Source organism: Hypoxylon trugodes, assembly GCF_022578975.1.
Source record: "Hypoxylon trugodes strain CBS 135444 unplaced genomic scaffold F4822scaffold_11, whole genome shotgun sequence".
Taxonomy (NCBI): domain Eukaryota; kingdom Fungi; phylum Ascomycota; class Sordariomycetes; order Xylariales; family Hypoxylaceae; genus Hypoxylon; species Hypoxylon trugodes.
In genome coordinates, this window is record NW_026250026.1 from 1015497 (window position 1) to 1034274 (window position 18778).

At 47.1% G+C, this 18778-nt stretch overlaps 8 protein-coding genes across 8 annotated transcripts; 4 read left to right on the forward strand and 4 right to left on the reverse strand.

The window, feature by feature from the left end:
* The first annotated feature begins 328 nt into the window (after nt 1-328).
* F4822DRAFT_420826 (COG4-domain-containing protein) lies at nt 329-3236 on the forward strand. Its single transcript, XM_051459726.1, has 2 exons — nt 329-1768; nt 1822-3236. The coding sequence occupies exons 1-2, from the start codon at nt 533-535 to the stop codon at nt 3013-3015; spliced, it is 2430 nt and encodes an 809-aa protein (XP_051309268.1). The 5' UTR covers nt 329-532; the 3' UTR covers nt 3016-3236.
* A 207-nt stretch (nt 3237-3443) lies between these two features.
* On the forward strand, nt 3444-4972 carry F4822DRAFT_420827 (Tho complex subunit 7-domain-containing protein). Its single transcript, XM_051459727.1, has one exon. The coding sequence runs from the start codon at nt 3560-3562 to the stop codon at nt 4682-4684; it is 1125 nt and encodes a 374-aa protein (XP_051309269.1). The 5' UTR covers nt 3444-3559; the 3' UTR covers nt 4685-4972.
* Nucleotides 4891-5769, reverse strand: F4822DRAFT_79394 (tubulin binding cofactor A). Its single transcript, XM_051463991.1, has 2 exons — nt 5413-5769; nt 4891-5283 (listed from the first exon to the last, which is right to left on the reverse strand). The coding sequence occupies exons 1-2, from the start codon at nt 5590-5592 to the stop codon at nt 5098-5100; spliced, it is 366 nt and encodes a 121-aa protein (XP_051309270.1). The 5' UTR covers nt 5593-5769; the 3' UTR covers nt 4891-5097.
* Nucleotides 5770-6107: 338 nt separating this feature from the next.
* On the reverse strand, nt 6108-7072 carry F4822DRAFT_79402 (alpha/beta-hydrolase). Its single transcript, XM_051463992.1, has 2 exons — nt 6589-7072; nt 6108-6514 (listed from the first exon to the last, which is right to left on the reverse strand). Exons 1-2 carry the CDS (start codon nt 6785-6787, stop codon nt 6225-6227), a joined length of 489 nt encoding a protein of 162 aa, XP_051309271.1. The 5' UTR covers nt 6788-7072; the 3' UTR covers nt 6108-6224.
* Nucleotides 7073-7255: 183 nt separating this feature from the next.
* On the reverse strand, nt 7256-8071 carry F4822DRAFT_420832 (Alpha/Beta hydrolase protein). The gene is made up of 2 exons (XM_051459728.1): nt 7861-8071; nt 7256-7792 (listed from the first exon to the last, which is right to left on the reverse strand). Exons 1-2 carry the CDS (start codon nt 7915-7917, stop codon nt 7358-7360), a joined length of 492 nt encoding a protein of 163 aa, XP_051309272.1. The 5' UTR covers nt 7918-8071; the 3' UTR covers nt 7256-7357.
* A 336-nt stretch (nt 8072-8407) lies between these two features.
* F4822DRAFT_434613 (FAD-binding domain-containing protein) lies at nt 8408-10322 on the reverse strand (the record flags this gene model as incomplete). The annotated part of the gene is made up of 6 exons (XM_051462034.1): nt 8408-8682; nt 8740-9121; nt 9173-9233; nt 9295-9607; nt 9673-10010; nt 10081-10322. The coding sequence occupies 6 exons, from the start codon at nt 10320-10322 to the stop codon at nt 8408-8410; spliced, it is 1611 nt and encodes a 536-aa protein (XP_051309273.1).
* Nucleotides 10323-11238: 916 nt separating this feature from the next.
* Nucleotides 11239-11943, forward strand: F4822DRAFT_79452 (cytochrome C oxidase copper chaperone-domain-containing protein). Its single transcript, XM_051463993.1, has 3 exons — nt 11239-11580; nt 11634-11704; nt 11769-11943. Exons 1-3 carry the CDS (start codon nt 11556-11558, stop codon nt 11907-11909), a joined length of 237 nt encoding a protein of 78 aa, XP_051309274.1. The 5' UTR covers nt 11239-11555; the 3' UTR covers nt 11910-11943.
* A 3660-nt stretch (nt 11944-15603) lies between these two features.
* Nucleotides 15604-18538, forward strand: F4822DRAFT_440541 (general substrate transporter). The gene is made up of 5 exons (XM_051462762.1): nt 15604-16421; nt 16486-16611; nt 16679-16929; nt 16988-17430; nt 17493-18538. Exons 1-5 carry the CDS (start codon nt 16249-16251, stop codon nt 18078-18080), a joined length of 1581 nt encoding a protein of 526 aa, XP_051309275.1. The 5' UTR covers nt 15604-16248; the 3' UTR covers nt 18081-18538.
* The last annotated feature ends 240 nt before the right edge of the window (nt 18539-18778 follow it).

Below are 18778 nucleotides of genomic sequence, written 5' to 3' on the forward strand. Positions count from 1 at the left end.
CCTGCGCAAGATTTTGGTCGCCAATTTGCTTGGTAGTTTTGATATTTTGTGGCCTTTGGATATAAATACACTTTCCCAGCTGGTCCTTTCCTTTAACAAAGAAAAAGAGTTATAGGCCTTAAGAGTTTGACTTATAGATCTGATAAGTGTTTGCATAAAAGTTTGTTCATTAAAAAGTGACTCATAAAAAGCATAGCGGTTGACAGCGATGACGATATTGGGCAGTTGAAGATTTACAGTAAGCTTATCGATTAAGGGTCAGGTACAAATAGGCGCTAGTACGTAGCCTAACGTTAGGGGACTTCAGGGCCTAAATCACTCTTTGCGACGTCGCTAAGCCCTATCAATTAGGCGGGGTGTAAAATAATTACAGCGGTTTCGTTTAGGTACCACGACTTTTTGATTGGATTATCTCGATCTTCAAAGTCCACACCACATTACCACATCACATCAACAAAGAGAAAAGGTGGTCGGTTTCAACCGCTAGACGTCTTACGTCGCTCGCTATGCGCCTCCCACAACCAATGTCCCAATGTCCGCCAACAATACCCCCAATGGCAACTCGGGGCCAGCAATACAGAAACCCCCTAATAAGGTGAACGGCGCCTCTTCCTCGTCCGGTCCCTCCATCCACGATGCTTCGAACCTTTCCGATGTACGCGCCGCATTGGCCGCCCTCCACGTTCGTGAGACCAACGTAACGAATCGCCTCAATGCACTCCTGTCTTCTCAAGCAGACCTATCTAGGGAATTAGGTCGGCTTGATTTACTCCGTGCGAATCTCGGCTCCCAAGTTATCGCAACGAGATCTATAAGCAATGGGATGCTGTCCTCGGCAGCCGACACCGCGGGGCGGCTTTCTAGTCGGGTTAAGAAGCTCGATTTGGAAAAAGAGAGGGTGCAGCAGACATTAAAAGTTGTTGAACAAGTGGCTGAGCTCAAGGCTTGTGTTCATGGGGTCGTTGGCAGCATGGGTGCCCCGCAGGATTGGGAGGCGGCGGCAGGTTATATATCCCGAGCGAGCAAAGTGCCGGAGCCGATTATACGTGGTGGATTTGCGGCTTCTATGGTCCCAAGTGTTGAAGTACCAGATGCGCCTTGGGTCACGCTTGAGAATGCGAAGGAAAGTTTATGCGGCTTATTCTTGCGAGAATTCGAAAAGGCTGCTAAAGAGGGTGATGGTGCTAAGGTCACAAGATTCTTTAAGCTATTTCCCCTGATAGGAAGAGGGGATGTTGGATTGGACGTATATGGACGATATGTATGTCAGGGTGTTGCCGGCACGGCCCGAGCGACTCTCAGGGCTGCACCAGGAGATGCAGGGAAGAGGGATGGCTTCTTCTACGCCAACGCACTCACGAAGTTATTCGAACATATCGCCCAAATTGTCGAGAGTCATGGTGGGCTTGTGGAAAGGCATTATGGCGAGGGAAAGATGGTTAAAGTTATAGAAAGACTCCAGATGGAGGCCGATGTGCAGGGCGGTATCATATTGGATTCATGGAGCGACGAACGAGGCATCGATAGGAAGCTTACAGATGCGAAGAGCTATCCTTTCTCTTTCCTAGTACAAAGCTTCCTTCCACCGCAAAGGACACTTACAGGTACACCGCGTATGAATTCCCCGGCGGTAGGTAGTGGGACCAACGCGCGAAATAGTGAAGACGAAGGCGTAGATATGAAGGAAGTAGATGGCCTCTTAAGTGAGATTTCCATCATGCTTGGTCGATGGTCATTATACTCGAGGTTTCTTGCTGGAAAATGCAGGGTAAGCAAGTACTTATATCGATTTTCGACTTGGCAGCAATTAATTCATTCTAGGATCCCGATACCCCTGAAGACACCCCTCTATCAATACCAGAGGTCGTCACAAAATCCAATCTACACCGAAAAATCTCATCGAAACTCACAACACCTTACAATTCTTTAGCGATGTTCTTCTTCAGGAGATCCGTTGAAAAGGCATTTCAACTGGATGAATCACCTTCCGGCCTGTCCCTCAATATTAATAAGTCGATTGATGGGAATGCGCCTTACATAATCTCAGCCGTTGACGATGTAATGTATATCGTCAGTGCAATAATCCAAAAAGCCATGTCAACCTCACAACGCGACGTAACGGCCTCGGTTATTCCAGACGTCGGAAGAGTATTAGGGTCGGACTTTATTGGAATGGTGCAACGAAGAATGCGAGATGAATCTTATCCGCAACCTGTTGTACAAGGAGGGCTGCCACCCGAAAATAAGATTGTTGCCTTCATTGTGCTTATTAACAGTCTGGATGTCGCAAAAGACTACCTGGCCCGGATCATCACAACACAATTGGGAACTTCCTCTGAACAACCCAATGGGACATCCCAACCAAACCCTCTCGCCGCCTCATTTCCGTTTGACCACGATGTCACATTTGTAACCACAGCTCTCAACACATTGAATTCTACGTTCTCTCTTAAGACGGGCGAACTTATATCCGATGCCTTGAAAGTTCTTTTTACTTTCGTCGTCAAGCAAAGATTAAAACCTGTTCTTGTTGATGCCTTCCGAGATGCGGATTACTGGCGTTCCGAAGACGAATTAGCAGAAATTGCACAGCAAAACGATGAAGACGAAGATGAGGTTATAGATCGTGTACAGAGAAGATTCGAACACGGGTGGGACGCGCTGATGAAACCAATCGCGAGATTAATGACTCCTAAGACATTTACCGCACTTACAGACCTCACAGCAGCAGATCTAGCTAAGACACTAGAAAAGCGAGTCTGGAGTTATAGTGGGAAGACGAGTGCGTACGGAGCCATTCGAATGGATCGAGACTTTTCGGGCATCATTAGCACCGTTTCTAAAGATAATTATTCCGTAAGAGAAATGTTTGCGAGAGTAACGCAAATACTCATGGTCGCGAATATGGAAGAGGAAGAGTGGGAAGAAATAAGTAGTGAAGAGGGAGAGGATGGTATCCAATGGGTGCTCAATGAGGACGAAAGACGAAGAGCTAGGAACCTAGTCAGGGCATGACATGACAGGCGACCTCTATCTATATAAATATGCTCTGGATTTATAGCATGGGACCAGTGGAGGGTGTACTTAGTTCTAAAAAGTCACGATCGGAGGTAAAATAAAGGGGGTTTTACCACTCAATTCACTTTCCACCTAGCTACAAACTCCCCAGCCCTCATCTTCGTAATTCCACGTGTAGAAGACCTCCAGAAGAACATATAATTACCTGGGTATTTGACTTAATATCTTACGTTCATTCAGTGACTGCGAATACCTGGGCATCCCTATTACGTAATCGAGACTTTTAATTACGTAAGGATGCGTATACAGAGGCTTTTCCATGAGAGTAATTATCGATAAGCCAATCTTATCGATAGCCGACCGTAGACCGGGCGTTCTAGCATTCAGAAGCCAAAGCTTCATTCCTTCTTTCTTTCTTTCTTAACATCTAAACCTACCATTTCAATTACCCAATCCCTCCTCCCACGACCATTACTTCGCAATCGTTCATCTCAATTACTACGCCAAACAACTTATAAGATTGAGTTACAATTACGAAATCATGGCGACCACACATTTCGGCCTCCTCGAGGAGCGCGAAGAAAACGAGTTACACAAAACCCGCCTCCTCAACGTCGAAGAGAAACCCTTCAAACGCCTCACAAAGCGACTCGTCGCACCCGGTGCCTTCACCAGTCCCAGCAAACTTCCCACGCCTCCTCCCGACGCCAACAACAGCACCGAAGCACAAGACCACCCCACCACATCCTCGTTCTCCGCGACAGAGATAAGTGCGTTAAAAGAAGACATCATCCTAGATTTCGAAGCCTTCGACGCGCAAATCCTACGCTTGCAACTCCTCGAAACTGCTAACGCGCAAGAACGGGAACGGTATACCGCGGATAGAGTTCGCATTCTGGAGACTATGGAGGCGGTCAGGGAGGGGAATGCTAGACTTCGCGCGCAGCTTGATGATGCGCGGGCTACGCTGGCGCAGAGACGACGGTTTGATGAGCTGGCGGATCGGATTACTAGTAATCGGATGTTGCGACCTCGCGCGGAGCAGGCGGTTAATTTGGCCAAGTTGGCGGAGGAGTGTGATGATTTGCATCGCGAGAGCGAGACTTATGGTGAGACTTGGCGGGAGAGGAGGGAGCAGTTTGGGGTCCTGGTGGATGAGGGGAAGAGGTTGCGCGCGCTGATTAGGGATGAGAAGGAGGAGGTTGAACGACGTGAGGGTATGGATTCGGATGCCGAGGAGGGTGGTGAGGGGACGCCTGGGAAGGGGCTTGTTAGTGGGAATGCGACACCTAGACCAGAGAGCGGTGGTTTGTCGTCGGCGGCTTCGGGGAAGGGGGAGGGAGCTGGAAGTGCGACGCCGAGATTGGGTGCTAGGGATGAACGAACGCCTCGATCCGATAGTCCGGCTGTGGGTTCGGGATTGAAACCTAGACCTGATGTTAGTGGAAGCTTTTCACGATCTGGTAGCCAAGCCCCGAGTCAACGAGGTATGAGCCAGCAACCGCGAGACGAAGAGCCTGAGGAGGGTGAGGATGTTGAGATGGATGAACCCACCGCGCAGCAGCAACAAACAGGAGATACACCCATGGCCGAGGATGCTTCCCAGGACACACCGCAGATTACAGTTGAGGCGGCTACTAGTGGCGATAATATGGACATGTCTTGAGACACCACAAGCATGAAAATGGCGCGGACGGCTAGGAAGAGGCATGAGTTTTGATGTCCATCTTGGGCCTGGTTGAGTTTCGTCACGGCGGGCTCTACGAAGGCACATATATTTTTGCGAGGAATTTTTGCGAGGATTATCGTCGTTAGCTCCCAGGTCTACGCGTTTTCGTGCGGCGAAAGGAGAGGGAGGTCGTTAATATACCCAACAGAACGGAGCAGTACGCTAAGACAGAATAGAGAATGGCTTCTTGCTAGTATTAATCTACACTTATTCCTAGGCAAACATTGTCTAATCTTACTTATTTCTTTTATTTCTGCTTTTGCAAAAGATGTGGTATCATTGTATTAATTCACTGCTTTCCATATCCACACGCAACCACCTCGTAGCCCAAACCTGTCGGGTTGTCCATATTACACAACGGGCGGCTCCTCCACGGCCTTTCCAAGCTCCAAGGCTTCTTTCGCCTTCTGTATCTCGTCCGCTGGTCCGCTCTCGCTCTCGGCTGTTGCGATTTGCTCCTCGAGTCGTTGAACGGCTTGGGCGATGCGTTCGCCTAGGGGTACGAAGATGGCGCGGGTTTCGTCCATGGCTTTTTGCTATAAATTCAGAAAATAGCATTGTTAGCATAGTCCTCCTAAGATCTCGGGATTCCCAACGAGCTAGTTAAGCCATCTTGGTAGTGAACACAGAAACAAACGGGAAATAGAGAAGATAGGCAAACATACCTCTTGCTTCAATACATAAGCGGCATTATCGTCTGCGCCTTCACCAGCATCCTTAATCTGTGTCTCTAGCTTCTTGACGCGCTCCGATTGTTGCGTGAGCTCCTTGCGGTACGACTTTTCCTCCTTGACGAGGCGCTGGACGGACTGCGTCGCGATGGTGAGGGGTGACGGGGCCGGCATTGTGTTACGTTTGTTGTATGTCTTTTTCCGTGGTTTTGGGTACTTATAGGAGTATAATGGGGAGGCCAGAAATACTTGGCTTTCCTATCCTTTAAATACTAGTTTTGTTATATAGTTGCCTAGAGAAAAGCTGTTGTTTGGTGGGATGAGGCAAGAAGTTATCCGAATCGAGGAATATGTTTTGGTGGGGGTTGGCGGGGTAAAGGGGTATACTTATAAAGGGGAGCAAACACTCCTTCGATAAAGAAATAAATATTAACTTCTTCCCCCCTATTTTTAAGCCCCAATTCTTCCACTTTTACACATATCACTACTTGATTCTTACTCGAACCTCAAAGCGGAATTTTACCATTAACGCGATACCTATACTAGTTGAGACGACTGGGCCTTCTAGATAGTTTGATAAGGTCGCCACCCGAACATAATATGGCTGCCTAGCGTACAGGTAATACTCGGCTCGTTCGGCGAGAAGATCTACTGTTATATTATCCATTAGGTTAGAGATGAGTATTCTAGTATATTTATGTTACATCAAACAGGGACAATCAAGTCGCCCCCCGTTTTCTCTAAGCGACAAGCAGAATAATCAGGAGGTGGGTGTCTAGTTGTTACGGTGTGGTAGCCATGGATGTTCAATCATTCCGGCCTAGCAGCCACGAGAGCGCATTCCGGGTATCAAGCTCATGCTTCTTGATCTGCTCAATAGCTGGAAGACCCAATGCCCAGAAAACATGCGGCACGCCAGGATAAATATCGAGTTTTGTCGGAACACTGGCGTCCTTCCATACTTGCTCCATGACGAGCGTGCAATCTCTCGTTGGATCTAGTCCGCACGCTTGGAAGTATGTTCGAGGCATGATAGAGGGATCAGGGATAGTAACTGGGTAGGCGAGAGGGCTTCGGGGGTCTGGTTTGTAAAGTTCTAGAAAGAGTAGGATTGGATCAGCACCGAGTATCAACAGGTAATCTCGCTTTGGGTGAATATTTTTTACTTACCTTTAATACGTTTGACAGCTTCGGTATCCATGACAGGGACGTTAGCATTCTGCTCCATACTCACGAAGAAGGGCTTGTATTTCTCTGGTATTGTTTCGGCGGTCGCCCCTGAGCTTGCGCTGGCATAGATGCCTGTGATACGCAATGATGCGCCGTGGTCTTTTCGTGTTATCCAAAGATATGCAACGGCAAGGGCCATGTTTGCGCCTGAGCTCTCGCCAGCTACGATGAACCCTTTTGACGGATCAATGCCGAGGGTGTCGAGGTTCTCTGCCACCTATTGCCCCACGAATGGTTGTTAGTTTCTAGTTATTTCCTCAGTACTCGCGAAGTTAAAAAAGGAATGTGCACGGGTTGCTATGAAGGGTGCAGGGAGAAGTGGGATTTCATTGGCCTAACCACTTGGGAAGGCTTATAAGTAATAATAGGTGTATGGGTTTCAAGAAACAAGCCAGGGTAGACTAAAATGGCAGGTCATTGGAAGCTGTTCTTTGATGCTTGGCTCAGTGGTTAAGGTTTAGGTAATCCTCTGACGACGTTGGAAAGCCCTGGCCATAACCTCTGCGTATCCTGACAGATGATAGCTCACCTTCTGGGGGTGTTGGTTCGAATCCGGCTCCTGGCAATTCATTTTTTTTCTCCTTCTTCTTTTATATTTTTCTCTCTGTTGTGTTTTTTTTTTTTTTTTTTTGTACTTCCCCTCGCTCTTCCGGCCAACATCTTTTTCTCACCCCTTTTTCCCATAACACAATTAAGACGGCAGATATTCTCAAGCAGAAAAAAAAACACAGTATAAACTCACCCAAATCAGAGCATCATATGCATCCTCCACTGGCCCCGGAAACGGATGTTCGGGTGCAAGCCGAAAATCAACATTCACAGCAACGCCCCCAAGACTCGCAAACACACGACTAATCCGAGCTCCCGCGTCCAAATCCCCAATACTATACCCACCACCATGCAACATCAACATACCAGGACGACCACCTTCGTCGTCGCTCTGAGTCCGTGATCGATGCACGCGCACCGCGATAGATGCACCATCCCTCGTCGGGATTCTCCGATCGTCCTCCTCAAAGGGTTGGGGCTCGGTTGAGGCTTTTTGCTTTTGTGCCTCTGCTATGCGAGAGAGAAGTGCACGTACTTCGTATATATCCGTGTCTTTGTTCCACGATGGAGGTAATACAAGACCATTTTTCAGTAACTACGACATATACACATGGTAAGCTATCGTATACTACGCATTTAAGAAAGCAGTGGATAGAAACATACTTGATCTAGTTCGGGATCTATAATTGAGAGAGCCTTTATCTCTTCGAGTGACCTCATTTTAACGAGAACTTTTCGTCGGGGATGTATTTTGAAGGTATTTTCAGTTTTTTAAAAAAAAAAAATTTAATCCGAGATTAATTAATGGTTTACTTAATACTCATGTGAAATACCCTTGATAACCTTATAGATACGAAGTTGAGGTGCGGCCAGCCGGAACAGCCGCGTAGAAATATACTCCTTTACTCTGCTTCGGAGTCTGACCGATCTAAGCCCCTTTACTTATTTCGGAGTTTCGGTGCGAACCGAAGATTTTTCGGATCACATCCGAAAACAAAATAAAAAAAACTTCTACATTTCTCGTCGCAAGCATTGCAAAAGGTATAATCGCGATGTCATATCGGTCTATTGAGTCTTGTATGATTATTTATTACGTACGTAAATGCTCTCCCATGCATGCACCGATACACTCCAGTATTCTATGTATACGCCGTCGTAATAATGTATGCAAAGTCAAATCAAGTATGCGAACCACCTATTTTCCCTTTTATTACAAGTTCCGAATGAGAAACCCGTCATTCTGGAGTTTTTGGAATACCTGCGTCGGGTCGTATTTCGCTGCCGTCGCCTTGATAAACGCAACGTTCTCTGCGCCATAACTGTTGAGAACATTCTGCTTCTTGCCCGCCGTGTTCATGAAAAGATACGGTAAGGATAGGTTCTTCGCTTTTGCGGCGTCGACACATCGTTGGGTAATCCTTTGCGAAATATCCCAGATGGTTTGATCTTCTGTTGGATCCGTCCAAGTAATGTACCACTCGTACCCTGAGTAGCGAGTAATTAGTGCCGCGAATAGATGACTAAAAGGGAAAACAGACGTACATTGCTGTGGAACCTCCTCCATACCTAGTAAGTTCCCTCCATTTTGCTTTCCTACTGTAGCTACGCTGGCTGCAATTGGGTTCGGTACCCATACCTCTGATGCATCACTAGGGAGGTTGGCGGTCTCCTCGACGAAGATGTCGTATAGTTCAACCATCAAATCAGCATCGGCTTTATGACTAAATGTCTCGCCATATGTGCGGATGTTGCCGGTCGAAAAACGTGATCCAGTTAGGGCCAGGACGTCTAGAAGGGTGCCATTGAAAGCGGGTAGAATCGGCGTATACGATCCAAGGTTATAGAAGGCTCCGAATGCTTTCGGTTCTTCTACCGGCTCGTTATAGAGGAGGAGGATAGTGGGGCCAGATTCTATTAGCTGGATCTGCTACAATGTTAGTTACCCTTATGGAGTCGATGATACTCCCTCTCAGACACACGTCATCTGCATGACTGGAGAGGTTGTGGGAAATTTCGTATTAAAAAGCGATAACATACTAAAATGGTGTTAGTTTCTGTCGCATAGCGAGATACGATGGGTAATTCAGGGGCATATACATACCACTAACACTAGACAATGGATCCAACTGCCCCTCCTTTTGGTATTCGGCCACGGCGCGTAGGAAATCATCGGTCTGGTTCGAACTATATGCTCGCGCATCGACATAGAAGTTTCCGACGGGATAGGTGTATAGCTCATAATTCGTAACTATACCGAAGTTGGCAGCGCCACCTCGGAGCCCCTTATACAGGTCCGAATATTCGTTATCGGCTGAAACAGTAACAATGGAACTATCAGCGAGTACCACCTCGTACGACTTCACGTTATCCAGCCCGAGGCCACGTTGAGTTGCGAAGTAACTCAACCCACCTTAATAAATGTTAATATCGGATGCAATAGGAGCATGCTTGTAACAAGTGGCATAATTGGCTTACCTCCAAGAGTCAAACCACCAACTCCGACAGGCCCGACGCGTCCACCGACCACCACCAGCCCCTCGGGCACAAGGGCTTCGTAAACTGCTTGCCACCTATTTCCAGGCCCGACCTTAGCAGTTTTCCTATCCGCGGATAGTACAGTGGTGTTCAATCCCGAGAGCGAAATGAGAACTCCGTCTTCATCAACGCTTGCAAAGCCTGGAATATAGTTATGACCGCCACTTCTAACAGCAAACTTCGTTCCGGTTTGCGAGAGTATCTTTATTGCCGTAGATACTTCCTCCGCGGTCCTCGGGCTGACGATGCAAGCTGCCGGTAATCTGCACGCGGCGGAGCTAAGAATGGACGGAATTAATCATCGCTCCATGATCGGTTGGATTCGGAAAGGTCCGGGAAGGAACTTACTAGTTCTCGTCTTCGAAATCTTCATAAGTCGCTCCATCTGACGGATATACAGTCGCGTTCATATCCGTTAGGGTCTCTCGCAATATTTGACAAGCACACGTAACGTCACCGGCACATTCGGTTTCGGCGCGTAGCACAGGAGTCGCCGAGTTGCTAATTTTGACGGGGATCTGAGCAACGGATTGAACTACCGGTACCGCTGCGAGTGCAATTAGCATCGCATTTCGAATGCTCGTAGCCATGTTGTATCCGCGAGATATATGTTTCCAAAGATCTCGATCCTGTTGGCGAAGTGAGGAAAAGTAGACTGAGTATCACAGAGGTAACAAAAACATGGCACCAAAAAAGCACAAAACTGTAAGTTTGCTTTGCTGCTGCATGAGCAGCTCTGGTAAATTATATCAACATTATAGGGGATATATGTGTATATGACGCTAGATTTCAAGAATTTTAGAAGGAATGGTCTTTTGAAGTAGTGTATGGCGAATGCAATGTTCTTTTCGAGTTGGCTTTCGTATGTCCCTGGTTCCGTATCCACAACGGCTTCTGTGGAGTCTTAACTATGTTGATGCTGGCCATTGAGGCTGATCGGTCCATACAAGCTAGCACATGGTTGGCTTGGTAATTGAAGACGCTAGAAAGGCCAGGCTTGATATGTCTAGTATTAATAGGACTAGACTTCCCGAAACCATGAGTTGTCAAACGGCCTTCCATCCTTACTTGTTTCTCTGAAGGGTCGAAATAGAGAGAGAATGCAGCAAGGCTAGGCCTTCCTAAATCGTTCTCTAACAAGCGTCAGCAAAACAACGGAATCAATGTATCTAAATAGAGGCCAAATCGAGGACGATGCTCAAGTCAAATGAAAGATCACCCAAACTTGATAGCAGGCACCACGTAGTTGTGGTATAACACAGCACCAAGTAAACTGGTATAGAGCTTTACTTCCGGTGATTAGATCTAATTGAAGGATAGTCAAGCGATTATTTGGCCATTCAGAGTCTTGATTTCATTTTGTTTATGTCCGAAAGAGGAATCATGGAACTTTTGGGTTTTGTCCGCGATCGAACTAAAATATTGGACCATGTAGATTTCACTAGGTTACATAAGCATCATCGGAGTGATTCCGAAACCTTCAAATTGCTTACCTAATAATCTGTGGCTTTTCGGGTGTAACGCCGCAATCAGTCAATCAGTCATCGGGCTTTAGATTAGTTATCGGATGCATCCGAAGGGCAGCGGGGAAAAAGTCTTATCGATGAACCTAGGCAAGTTTTCGATTGCTGGAGCCATCAATTACAAATCGCGTCATACCATCCCATCTTTTTCTCTTAGTCGCCAACTTGTTCCTACCGTCATTCCCGCCAACAAGGAAAAACTCTTGCGACAATAAAAATTTCACCATCATCTACTTCTTAACAACTCCAGATACATAACTTTGTACATTAGCATATCGCATATTATCAAATATTAGCACAATGGCGTCTCAAGGTATCTCAATGCGTAAGAGATCCCTCACCGTTCATCAGCGAAATCCCGTCGCTAATACGATACAGCTTCTATTCCCTCGAAATCTGAGGCCCAACCTATCGTTAGCACAAGCACCGATGCTACATCTAAGCCCAAGGTATTCATCACATCACTTACATATTTAATTATCTACATAATCTCTAATTTCCATTTGCGCCTAGCCTTGCTGTGTATGCAAGAACGAGAAATCCAAGCGTGACGAATGCATGCTATTCTCTAAGGCCGCCGATCCCGCTGGCGATTGCAAGACCACCATCGATCAATACCGGAGTTGCATGGCCGGATTCGGATTCCAAGTATAATAGGAAAGGAGTAGCAGAAGCTAGCGTGAGAGAGCTTACCTCTTCTCAAGGAGATTGATTGCTGTATATTAAGGGACCGATTGATTTACGGCAAGCCGGCGTTCCGGAATGGATAGAAGAGGATATATACTTCTCACTGCATAGTGCATTAACAGGCGTTGGGCATCGGTAATCAAAATACGAATCCACTCTTCGGTATAATTTCTCGGCCGATTTGATATATGCAGTATTGCGAATCCACGAGCAAATTTTGGTCTATAGGGGGTAGGTATCCTCCGAAATATTCTCCGCTGCCTACGCGTACATATGGATATGGGTTTGACGGATATTATGAATTGCTGGTCAGGCTGAATGTGTTTTGAGATCATAACCGAGGCACTTACGCGGCTCGGTCAAATCGGTCACCAAAATAGCCTCAGCGAAAAAAAACGTGGAAAGGAGAGCACTGCATATATCCCTTACTTACAAGGCGGCCAATCAGTCACAATACCCACTTCAGCTCTGTCTGATTTCCCTCATTTTAAATACCCGCCCTCAGCTAAGTATTTTATAAACCGATATACCAAATCTGACGACCCGAAGAGCCTCTTCGATAATGATCTAACGATTTAACGATCGATGTGTCTGGCTGGTCCGCCCGGGTTTCCGGATCGTTTGCTGTTGATATTTGAAGTTCTATGGATATAATGGATCATATGGCGATCCTTCCTTTGGCCACTGCTCATAACATTCTCAGTAATCGAGATCTTAGCGAATTCGTACTAAAAACTTATGATGTTCTTCCCATAGGATGACTCTCAATTTCCGATGGCTCGACGCAGATGCTGTCCCGAAACTTCGAGCGGTAGCGAATTAATCTATTGAAAGCTAACAAACAAGTTGAAGTTCACTAGTGATCATCTAGTTATTTCTACAGGTTTCTCATCCGTGGACCTTGTGATTTCCTCAAACAAGTCTGTCGGCCTGTTTCGCGAGGTTACTAACCAAGCTAACAATAAGATACAGTGTACTATGTACTATGTTATACTGCAGCCCCCATCAGTCATCACTGCACGATCCCGTAATCCTAGCAGAGCTTGCATTGTCTCGGAAGCTTCCGCCAATTATCTCCCCTGGCCCTAAGACATGGGGACCCCGGCAAATGGCCGACCAGGCATTTTTGCCGTATTCAGGCTAAATGGACAAACCCACCAAGATCCACAGGTCTAGATTTGAGTCCTGGCCAGCTGAAGGCTTGTGATTTTCAAGAATATCTTCTGTTCAGCATTAACATATCGGATCGGGCGATTAATCCTATTCAAAATAGGTATGCGGCGCCTCGCCGACGGTCTAACAGATTCGCTTGAAATCTTAAGCTCTACCTACATATTGTAAGCGAGCGCCACTAGCAGCTCCTTCGAAAACGAAAAGTCCAATTGTCGTGGCATAAACATCTCGTGAGTCCGTGATGGCGGACCGAAAAACTCATTCCTTCGAAAACCTGGGGATCCCACGAAACTGTCTCCAGAAACTAACGACCCAATTCCCCAGATCTGGGGCAAACTAAAATGATGCGCGCAACTACAGTTGGTAACAACTCACGAGGAGATCTGCGGCGTGATGGAGACCAGCGCTTAGGCGCATCTTTGGCTGCCCCGGTGGACCTAACACACCGTTTCGGGTCAGTAAACCGTCTGGAATAGCAAACACATCATCATTATCATGCTGCCTCGGTCTAAATCATGACGACGACAGCAAGCGCATAAGCCTAGTGATTATTTTGGAATTAGCTCGGCGACTTAGATGCTCAACTAAGGCTTCACGATCTCCCAACTAGGATAATGAACCGCGGTGGGAGCAACCATGTGGCTTACTAGCCACTAAATACAGCTCTATCGTATTTTGAGGCTCGTCAGCAATCGTAAATTCTCTTGCTTAACTCAACTTCCCCCATTCCCCGGCTTCGCGGGACGTCAATCCGAGAAAGAGGTGTCTGCTGGCCAACAGCTTAACGTCTAACTTTACTTGGAGTTGATTTGTGATTCAGGAAACCCTTGTTATTTGTCCAGGTCCTTTTGATTCACTTACTCATCTAGACTTTTGTTAGTAACGAACTCGTAGCACCGTTGCGCGGGCACATATGGGGTAGGGAGAAACGAATTACACTGGTCGAAGCAGACTGCTGCATAACACCTAAATCTCTGCTGTTGTCACCCAAAAGAAGCTTGGCTTCTTCAACAATCTACCCGATGAGGCATGTCGTAAGCATTCGAAGCGAGTGCCGTTGGAGATCGAAGGAGGCAAATGCCAAGATGTATTTAATTTAATTCTGTTACCACCGCCGCAGAATAGTTCGGGCCAGATATAGCAGTATCCCAACAACAGGAAATTATTCTCTGTAACTAAACGTAGAAGCTGTGAATAATGGATTCATCTCATAGCGAAACACTTTTTAAATGTCGCCGGTCTCAGTGGTCAGATTTGCCAACCACATGAACAATTATACCATTGTACGCGTATGGTAACAGATATTGCTCTCTCGCAACCAATCCACTTACGTTGCTTGCATTGCAACCTCTTTCTTGCTATATTGAAAATAGGTCAATCTATTCCGGCCAAGGTGTGATTGACGAACCAAACAGAAAATCAACATTCAGATTCTTGCCCTTTTGCTTTTTCTCGACAGGGGACTGCCAGCTCTAGTGCTAGCACATCCCACGCCATGAAAAGCCTCCTTATAATTCTGATGTGCATAAAATATTATTTAATTATTTCCCGCCTAATACAAGAAGTCAAGGTATTCTATTCTAGGCCGTCTCCGACACTATGGTACCATATGATTCTAGGCTGGAAGCAGGATAGACGATCGTATAGTCTTACGGAATTCGGAACACAAGACGTTAATGAATTCTCGGTAGGGAAGTAATTTGAGAAAGGCAGTAGATGATCTGCTTGAAACACAGACTCTGTCCTTTCGCTATAGTGTCGCTAGAACAGTACCAAACCACCAATGCGCAGCCAATACCGCCAATAGGAGAAATGAATGCACTTGGGATAGGGTAACTCGTACAACTCGATCAAATTCCAAGACCCTCTCTATTTTCCAACCCGCGGTGGGATCAGACCCAGGATATCGGTGTTACTGGACGAGTATTTCCCCGCAAATCAATTATATCCAACCAAAGACAATTCGTATACCCTACTGGCTTACATGCTGGAACGACTCGTCACACACGGCATCTGCTTGGTATGGGGAATTACGGTGCTATGTATAGTTCAGGTGGACAATTATGCGTTCTGGAAGAGTTCCAGCGCATCTGGAACCCCCCTGGTCAATCTGACTGTCTATCATATCAAATCGTGACATGGTCGGCCGGTCGATAGTCCGGCGATGGCTACCCTCCTGCAGAATTATCCCGGGCACGGTAGAAGATCTACTACTACCACGACGATACATTGTATGTAGGGTCCATAAGCAGTATAAACAGGTATGACAAAGACATCAATTGCACCCATTCTCCGATGGCGAGTTGAGCTGCCGGGCCAATATACAGCTGCAAGTCATACTAAACGGGATGTTATGGTTGACCTGATGGTGTAAGTGGCGTCGCTCGAAGCGGCCGATGCCCCAGTAAGATCGCCCGTGCTCGGCGCATCCAGAATTTGGTTCATTAACCGAAAGTGACTTTTTTTTTCCCTCTCAATATTTTCTACGGATCCCAGATTTTCCCAACGACAATGGGCTTCCCCTACCTCTATACTACCCATACCTTGCCATCCTACCTAGTATCCTTACCTAGCAGCCTAGGTACCTATCCTATCCACTCACCCCCCCTCGCCCCTTAACTCTCTTTGTCAAATTCCCCATGGGTCTCATGGCACCACGGGGACTAGGATGGGGCAACGGGGGGCAATGGGGTAGGGCGGACCCGCAATCCACTCACACATGCGCGCAAGCTTCTTTCGTCTTTACCACGAGCGAACCCGTACCTATCCCCCAAAATTCCAGATCTCGCGTTGCCCAGGATTTTTACGTGCGAGATGGGAAAAACACGGGCTAGGTGCGAATCCGTTCAAGTGAACCTTCTCTACCGGTCCGCTCGCCCGTAGCTGGTACCCCTGCCATGACCCATGGGTCCCTTGGCCTTCCCATATAATCCAGGGCATGCGTCCCTTCGAAAATATGTGTTGACTTTTTGTTGTGTTCGTTCGTCGCCGTAGATCTTCAACGTCCTCCGTCTCCTACCCTTTTTCCTTACCTCGGAGACCCCATTGGTAGCTAGCTTTGCCGTACCTAGGCTCAGCAATTCTCGACGTGGTCGTTTCTCGCACACCAAGTCTCGACTACATACCGTCCATAATGGCGATTACAGCTATCGCCAGCAAGGCGCCGCGTAAGGATGAGATCACTCACGCGCAGGAGGAGGCCCCGGCTTTCGAGAAGGTCGACTGGAAGAGAGAGCCTGGTCTGAGGAAGCTGTACTTTTACTGTTTCGTGCTGTGTGTCGCTTCAGCGACTACTGGTTACGATGGGTATGCGCCAACCCCCAAAACTCTTTAAAATAAGGCATCAATGCTAATTTAAGTATCTTTGCAGCATGTTCTTCAACTCAGTGCAAGTTTTCGAGACGTGGAAGAAGTTCTTCAACGATCCGAAGGGATCCCAACTCGGCCTCCTCGCAGCGTTATACCAGATTGGCAGCTTGGGCTCGATTCCCTTAGTGTAAGTTGGAAATGCGCTTTTATGTGCTACGGGTGACGACGAGGTGCATTTTCTGACAACAACATAGGCCCTTACTCGCTGATAACTTCGGCCGAAAAGTACCTATTATCATTGGATGTGTTATTATGATCATTGGTGCCATCCTCCAGGGAGTCGCCCAGAACATCAACACTTTCATGGGCGGTCGTGTAATGATGGGATTCGGAAACAGTTTGGCTCAAATCGCTTCGCCTATGTTGTTGACTGAGATTGCTCACCCTCAACACCGTGGTCGTCTCACAGCTGTATACAATTGCTTGTGGAACGCCGGTGCTATTGGTGCGTCTCACCTTTTACTCATACCAAAAATGAGCAATGCATCGCTAACACTCTATAGTTGTCACATGGCTTTCATTTGGTACTAATTACATCAACAGCGACTGGTCATGGCGTATCCCCGCCATCCTCCAGGCCCTACCCTCCGTCATCCAGATCCTGTTCATCTGGTGGGTACCCGAGTCGCCCCGATACCTAATGGCCAAGGACAAGCACGACCGCGCGCTCGCGATCCTCGCCAAGTACCACGCCAATGGCAACGCCCAACACCCGACCGTGCAGTTCGAGTATCGCGAGATCAAGGAGACGATTCGTCTCGAGATGGAAAGCAAATCCAACAGCAGTTACGTCGATTTCTTCACTACCAAGGGAAACCGATACCGTCTCGCTGTTCTATTGTCCCTGGGTCTCTTTTCGCAATGGTCGGGTAACGCTATTATTTCCAACTTCGCGAGCAAGTTGTACGACCAGGCCGGTGTTACCGATTCCAACTCCAAGTTCGGTGTATGTTTTCCTCTATTTCATGAGCCCCAGTATGGGAACGATTTTAACTTTAAGCCAAACAGCTTTCCGGCGGCCAAACCATCCTCGCCCTCATAGTCTCCGTCACAATGGCCACATTAATCGACCGCTGGGGCCGACGCCCAATGTTCTTAACCTCGACCGCGGGCATGTTCGTAGTCTTCATCTTCTGGACTTTATGCGCGGGTTTATACGGCGAGCACGGATCCCCCGGCGCCAACTACGCCATGATCTTCTTCATCTGGCTCTTCGGTTTCTTCTACTCCATCGCATGGTCCGGTCTGCTAGTCGGTTACGCCATCGAAATCCTACCTTACAAATTACGCGCCAAGGGTCTCATGGTTCTCAACATCATGATCCAGGCCGCTTTGTGCTTGAACTCGTACGCTAATCCGGTTGCTTTCGATGCGTTCGGTGAGAAACACTCTTGGAAGCTGTACTTGATCTACACGTGCTGGATCTTCTGCGAGTTGGCTTTCGTGTACTTTATGTACGTCGAGACGAAAGGACCTACGCTCGAGGAGCTCGCTAAGGTTATCGATGGCGATGATGCGCCGGTTGCGCATCTCGATCTCGAGCAAGTCGAGAAGGAGGTTGCGATTGAGACGCATGATGTGCCGCACAAGGTATAACAGGACGAGTGAGCGAGTAAGCATTGTTTAGTTGGTTGTTATCATTATTACCAGTGGGCCTTTTCTAGCGATGTTCTTGGTTGGTTGTTTAATGTTGTCGTAGTCGATGTTGTTGCATGAGAATGCTTCTATTTGCATGCTGGATACCCTCACTTAGCGAAAAAAAAAAAATTGCATGCATTGGATGTTGCTCCCCTCCGTCATTGTGGACTGGTTTTTCTGGGGGCATTGGGATATTTACATATAGGTATTTATATATACCGTGTCTGGGTGGCTAGTTGAAAATAGCTAGGTACGATAGCTAAACATATAATGGCGCTATCACTGAATATTTATGTCTGAGTCTTGAAGTCATTGCCTTTGGAAGTCTACATGGTTAACCGCTGATTTAAAAGGTCCACAAATTTTATATGGCATAACTAAATAACTTCCTTTCCAATTTGTCTGATTCTTCTCACTTTCTCAACATTCAAAGACCGATACTCAATCATCTCAATGTCAATTTATTGCCTACAAGACCGATTGATTCGTTTCTTATTATGATACGCGTATACTCACCAAGATTCAACAACGTTCCTTAATAAATCAGCGTTACAATCACCCGATTCATTTATAACCAATCGGTCCACACGAACAAATGGAATCATTCTCCCTTGCGGCACAGCACGGAGGTGCAATCAACCACGTGCATATAATCC

Coding starts and splice junctions, on each gene's coding strand:
- F4822DRAFT_420826 (XM_051459726.1), top strand. CDS start 533: ATGTCCGCCAACAATACCCCCAATGGCAACTCGGGGCCAGCAATACAG. Junction 1,769..1,821: donor TTCTTGCTGGAAAATGCAGG/GTAAGCAAGTAC, acceptor AATTCATTCTAG/GATCCCGATACCCCTGAAGA.
- F4822DRAFT_420827 (XM_051459727.1), top strand. CDS start 3,560: ATGGCGACCACACATTTCGGCCTCCTCGAGGAGCGCGAAGAAAACGAG.
- F4822DRAFT_79394 (XM_051463991.1), bottom strand. CDS start 5,592: ATGCCGGCCCCGTCACCCCTCACCATCGCGACGCAGTCCGTCCAGCGC. Junction 5,284..5,412: donor CTTATGTATTGAAGCAAGAG/GTATGTTTGCCT, acceptor CTGAATTTATAG/CAAAAAGCCATGGACGAAAC.
- F4822DRAFT_79402 (XM_051463992.1), bottom strand. CDS start 6,787: ATGGCCCTTGCCGTTGCATATCTTTGGATAACACGAAAAGACCACGGC. Junction 6,515..6,588: donor AGCTGTCAAACGTATTAAAG/GTAAGTAAAAAA, acceptor TACTCTTTCTAG/AACTTTACAAACCAGACCCC.
- F4822DRAFT_420832 (XM_051459728.1), bottom strand. CDS start 7,917: ATGAGGTCACTCGAAGAGATAAAGGCTCTCTCAATTATAGATCCCGAA. Junction 7,793..7,860: donor TAGATCCCGAACTAGATCAA/GTATGTTTCTAT, acceptor TATATGTCGTAG/TTACTGAAAAATGGTCTTGT.
- F4822DRAFT_79452 (XM_051463993.1), top strand. CDS start 11,556: ATGGCGTCTCAAGGTATCTCAATGC. Junction 11,581..11,633: donor GTCTCAAGGTATCTCAATGC/GTAAGAGATCCC, acceptor AATACGATACAG/CTTCTATTCCCTCGAAATCT. Junction 11,705..11,768: donor ATGCTACATCTAAGCCCAAG/GTATTCATCACA, acceptor ATTTGCGCCTAG/CCTTGCTGTGTATGCAAGAA.
- F4822DRAFT_440541 (XM_051462762.1), top strand. CDS start 16,249: ATGGCGATTACAGCTATCGCCAGCAAGGCGCCGCGTAAGGATGAGATC. Junction 16,612..16,678: donor TTGGGCTCGATTCCCTTAGT/GTAAGTTGGAAA, acceptor ACAACAACATAG/GCCCTTACTCGCTGATAACT. Junction 17,431..17,492: donor ATTCCAACTCCAAGTTCGGT/GTATGTTTTCCT, acceptor TAAGCCAAACAG/CTTTCCGGCGGCCAAACCAT.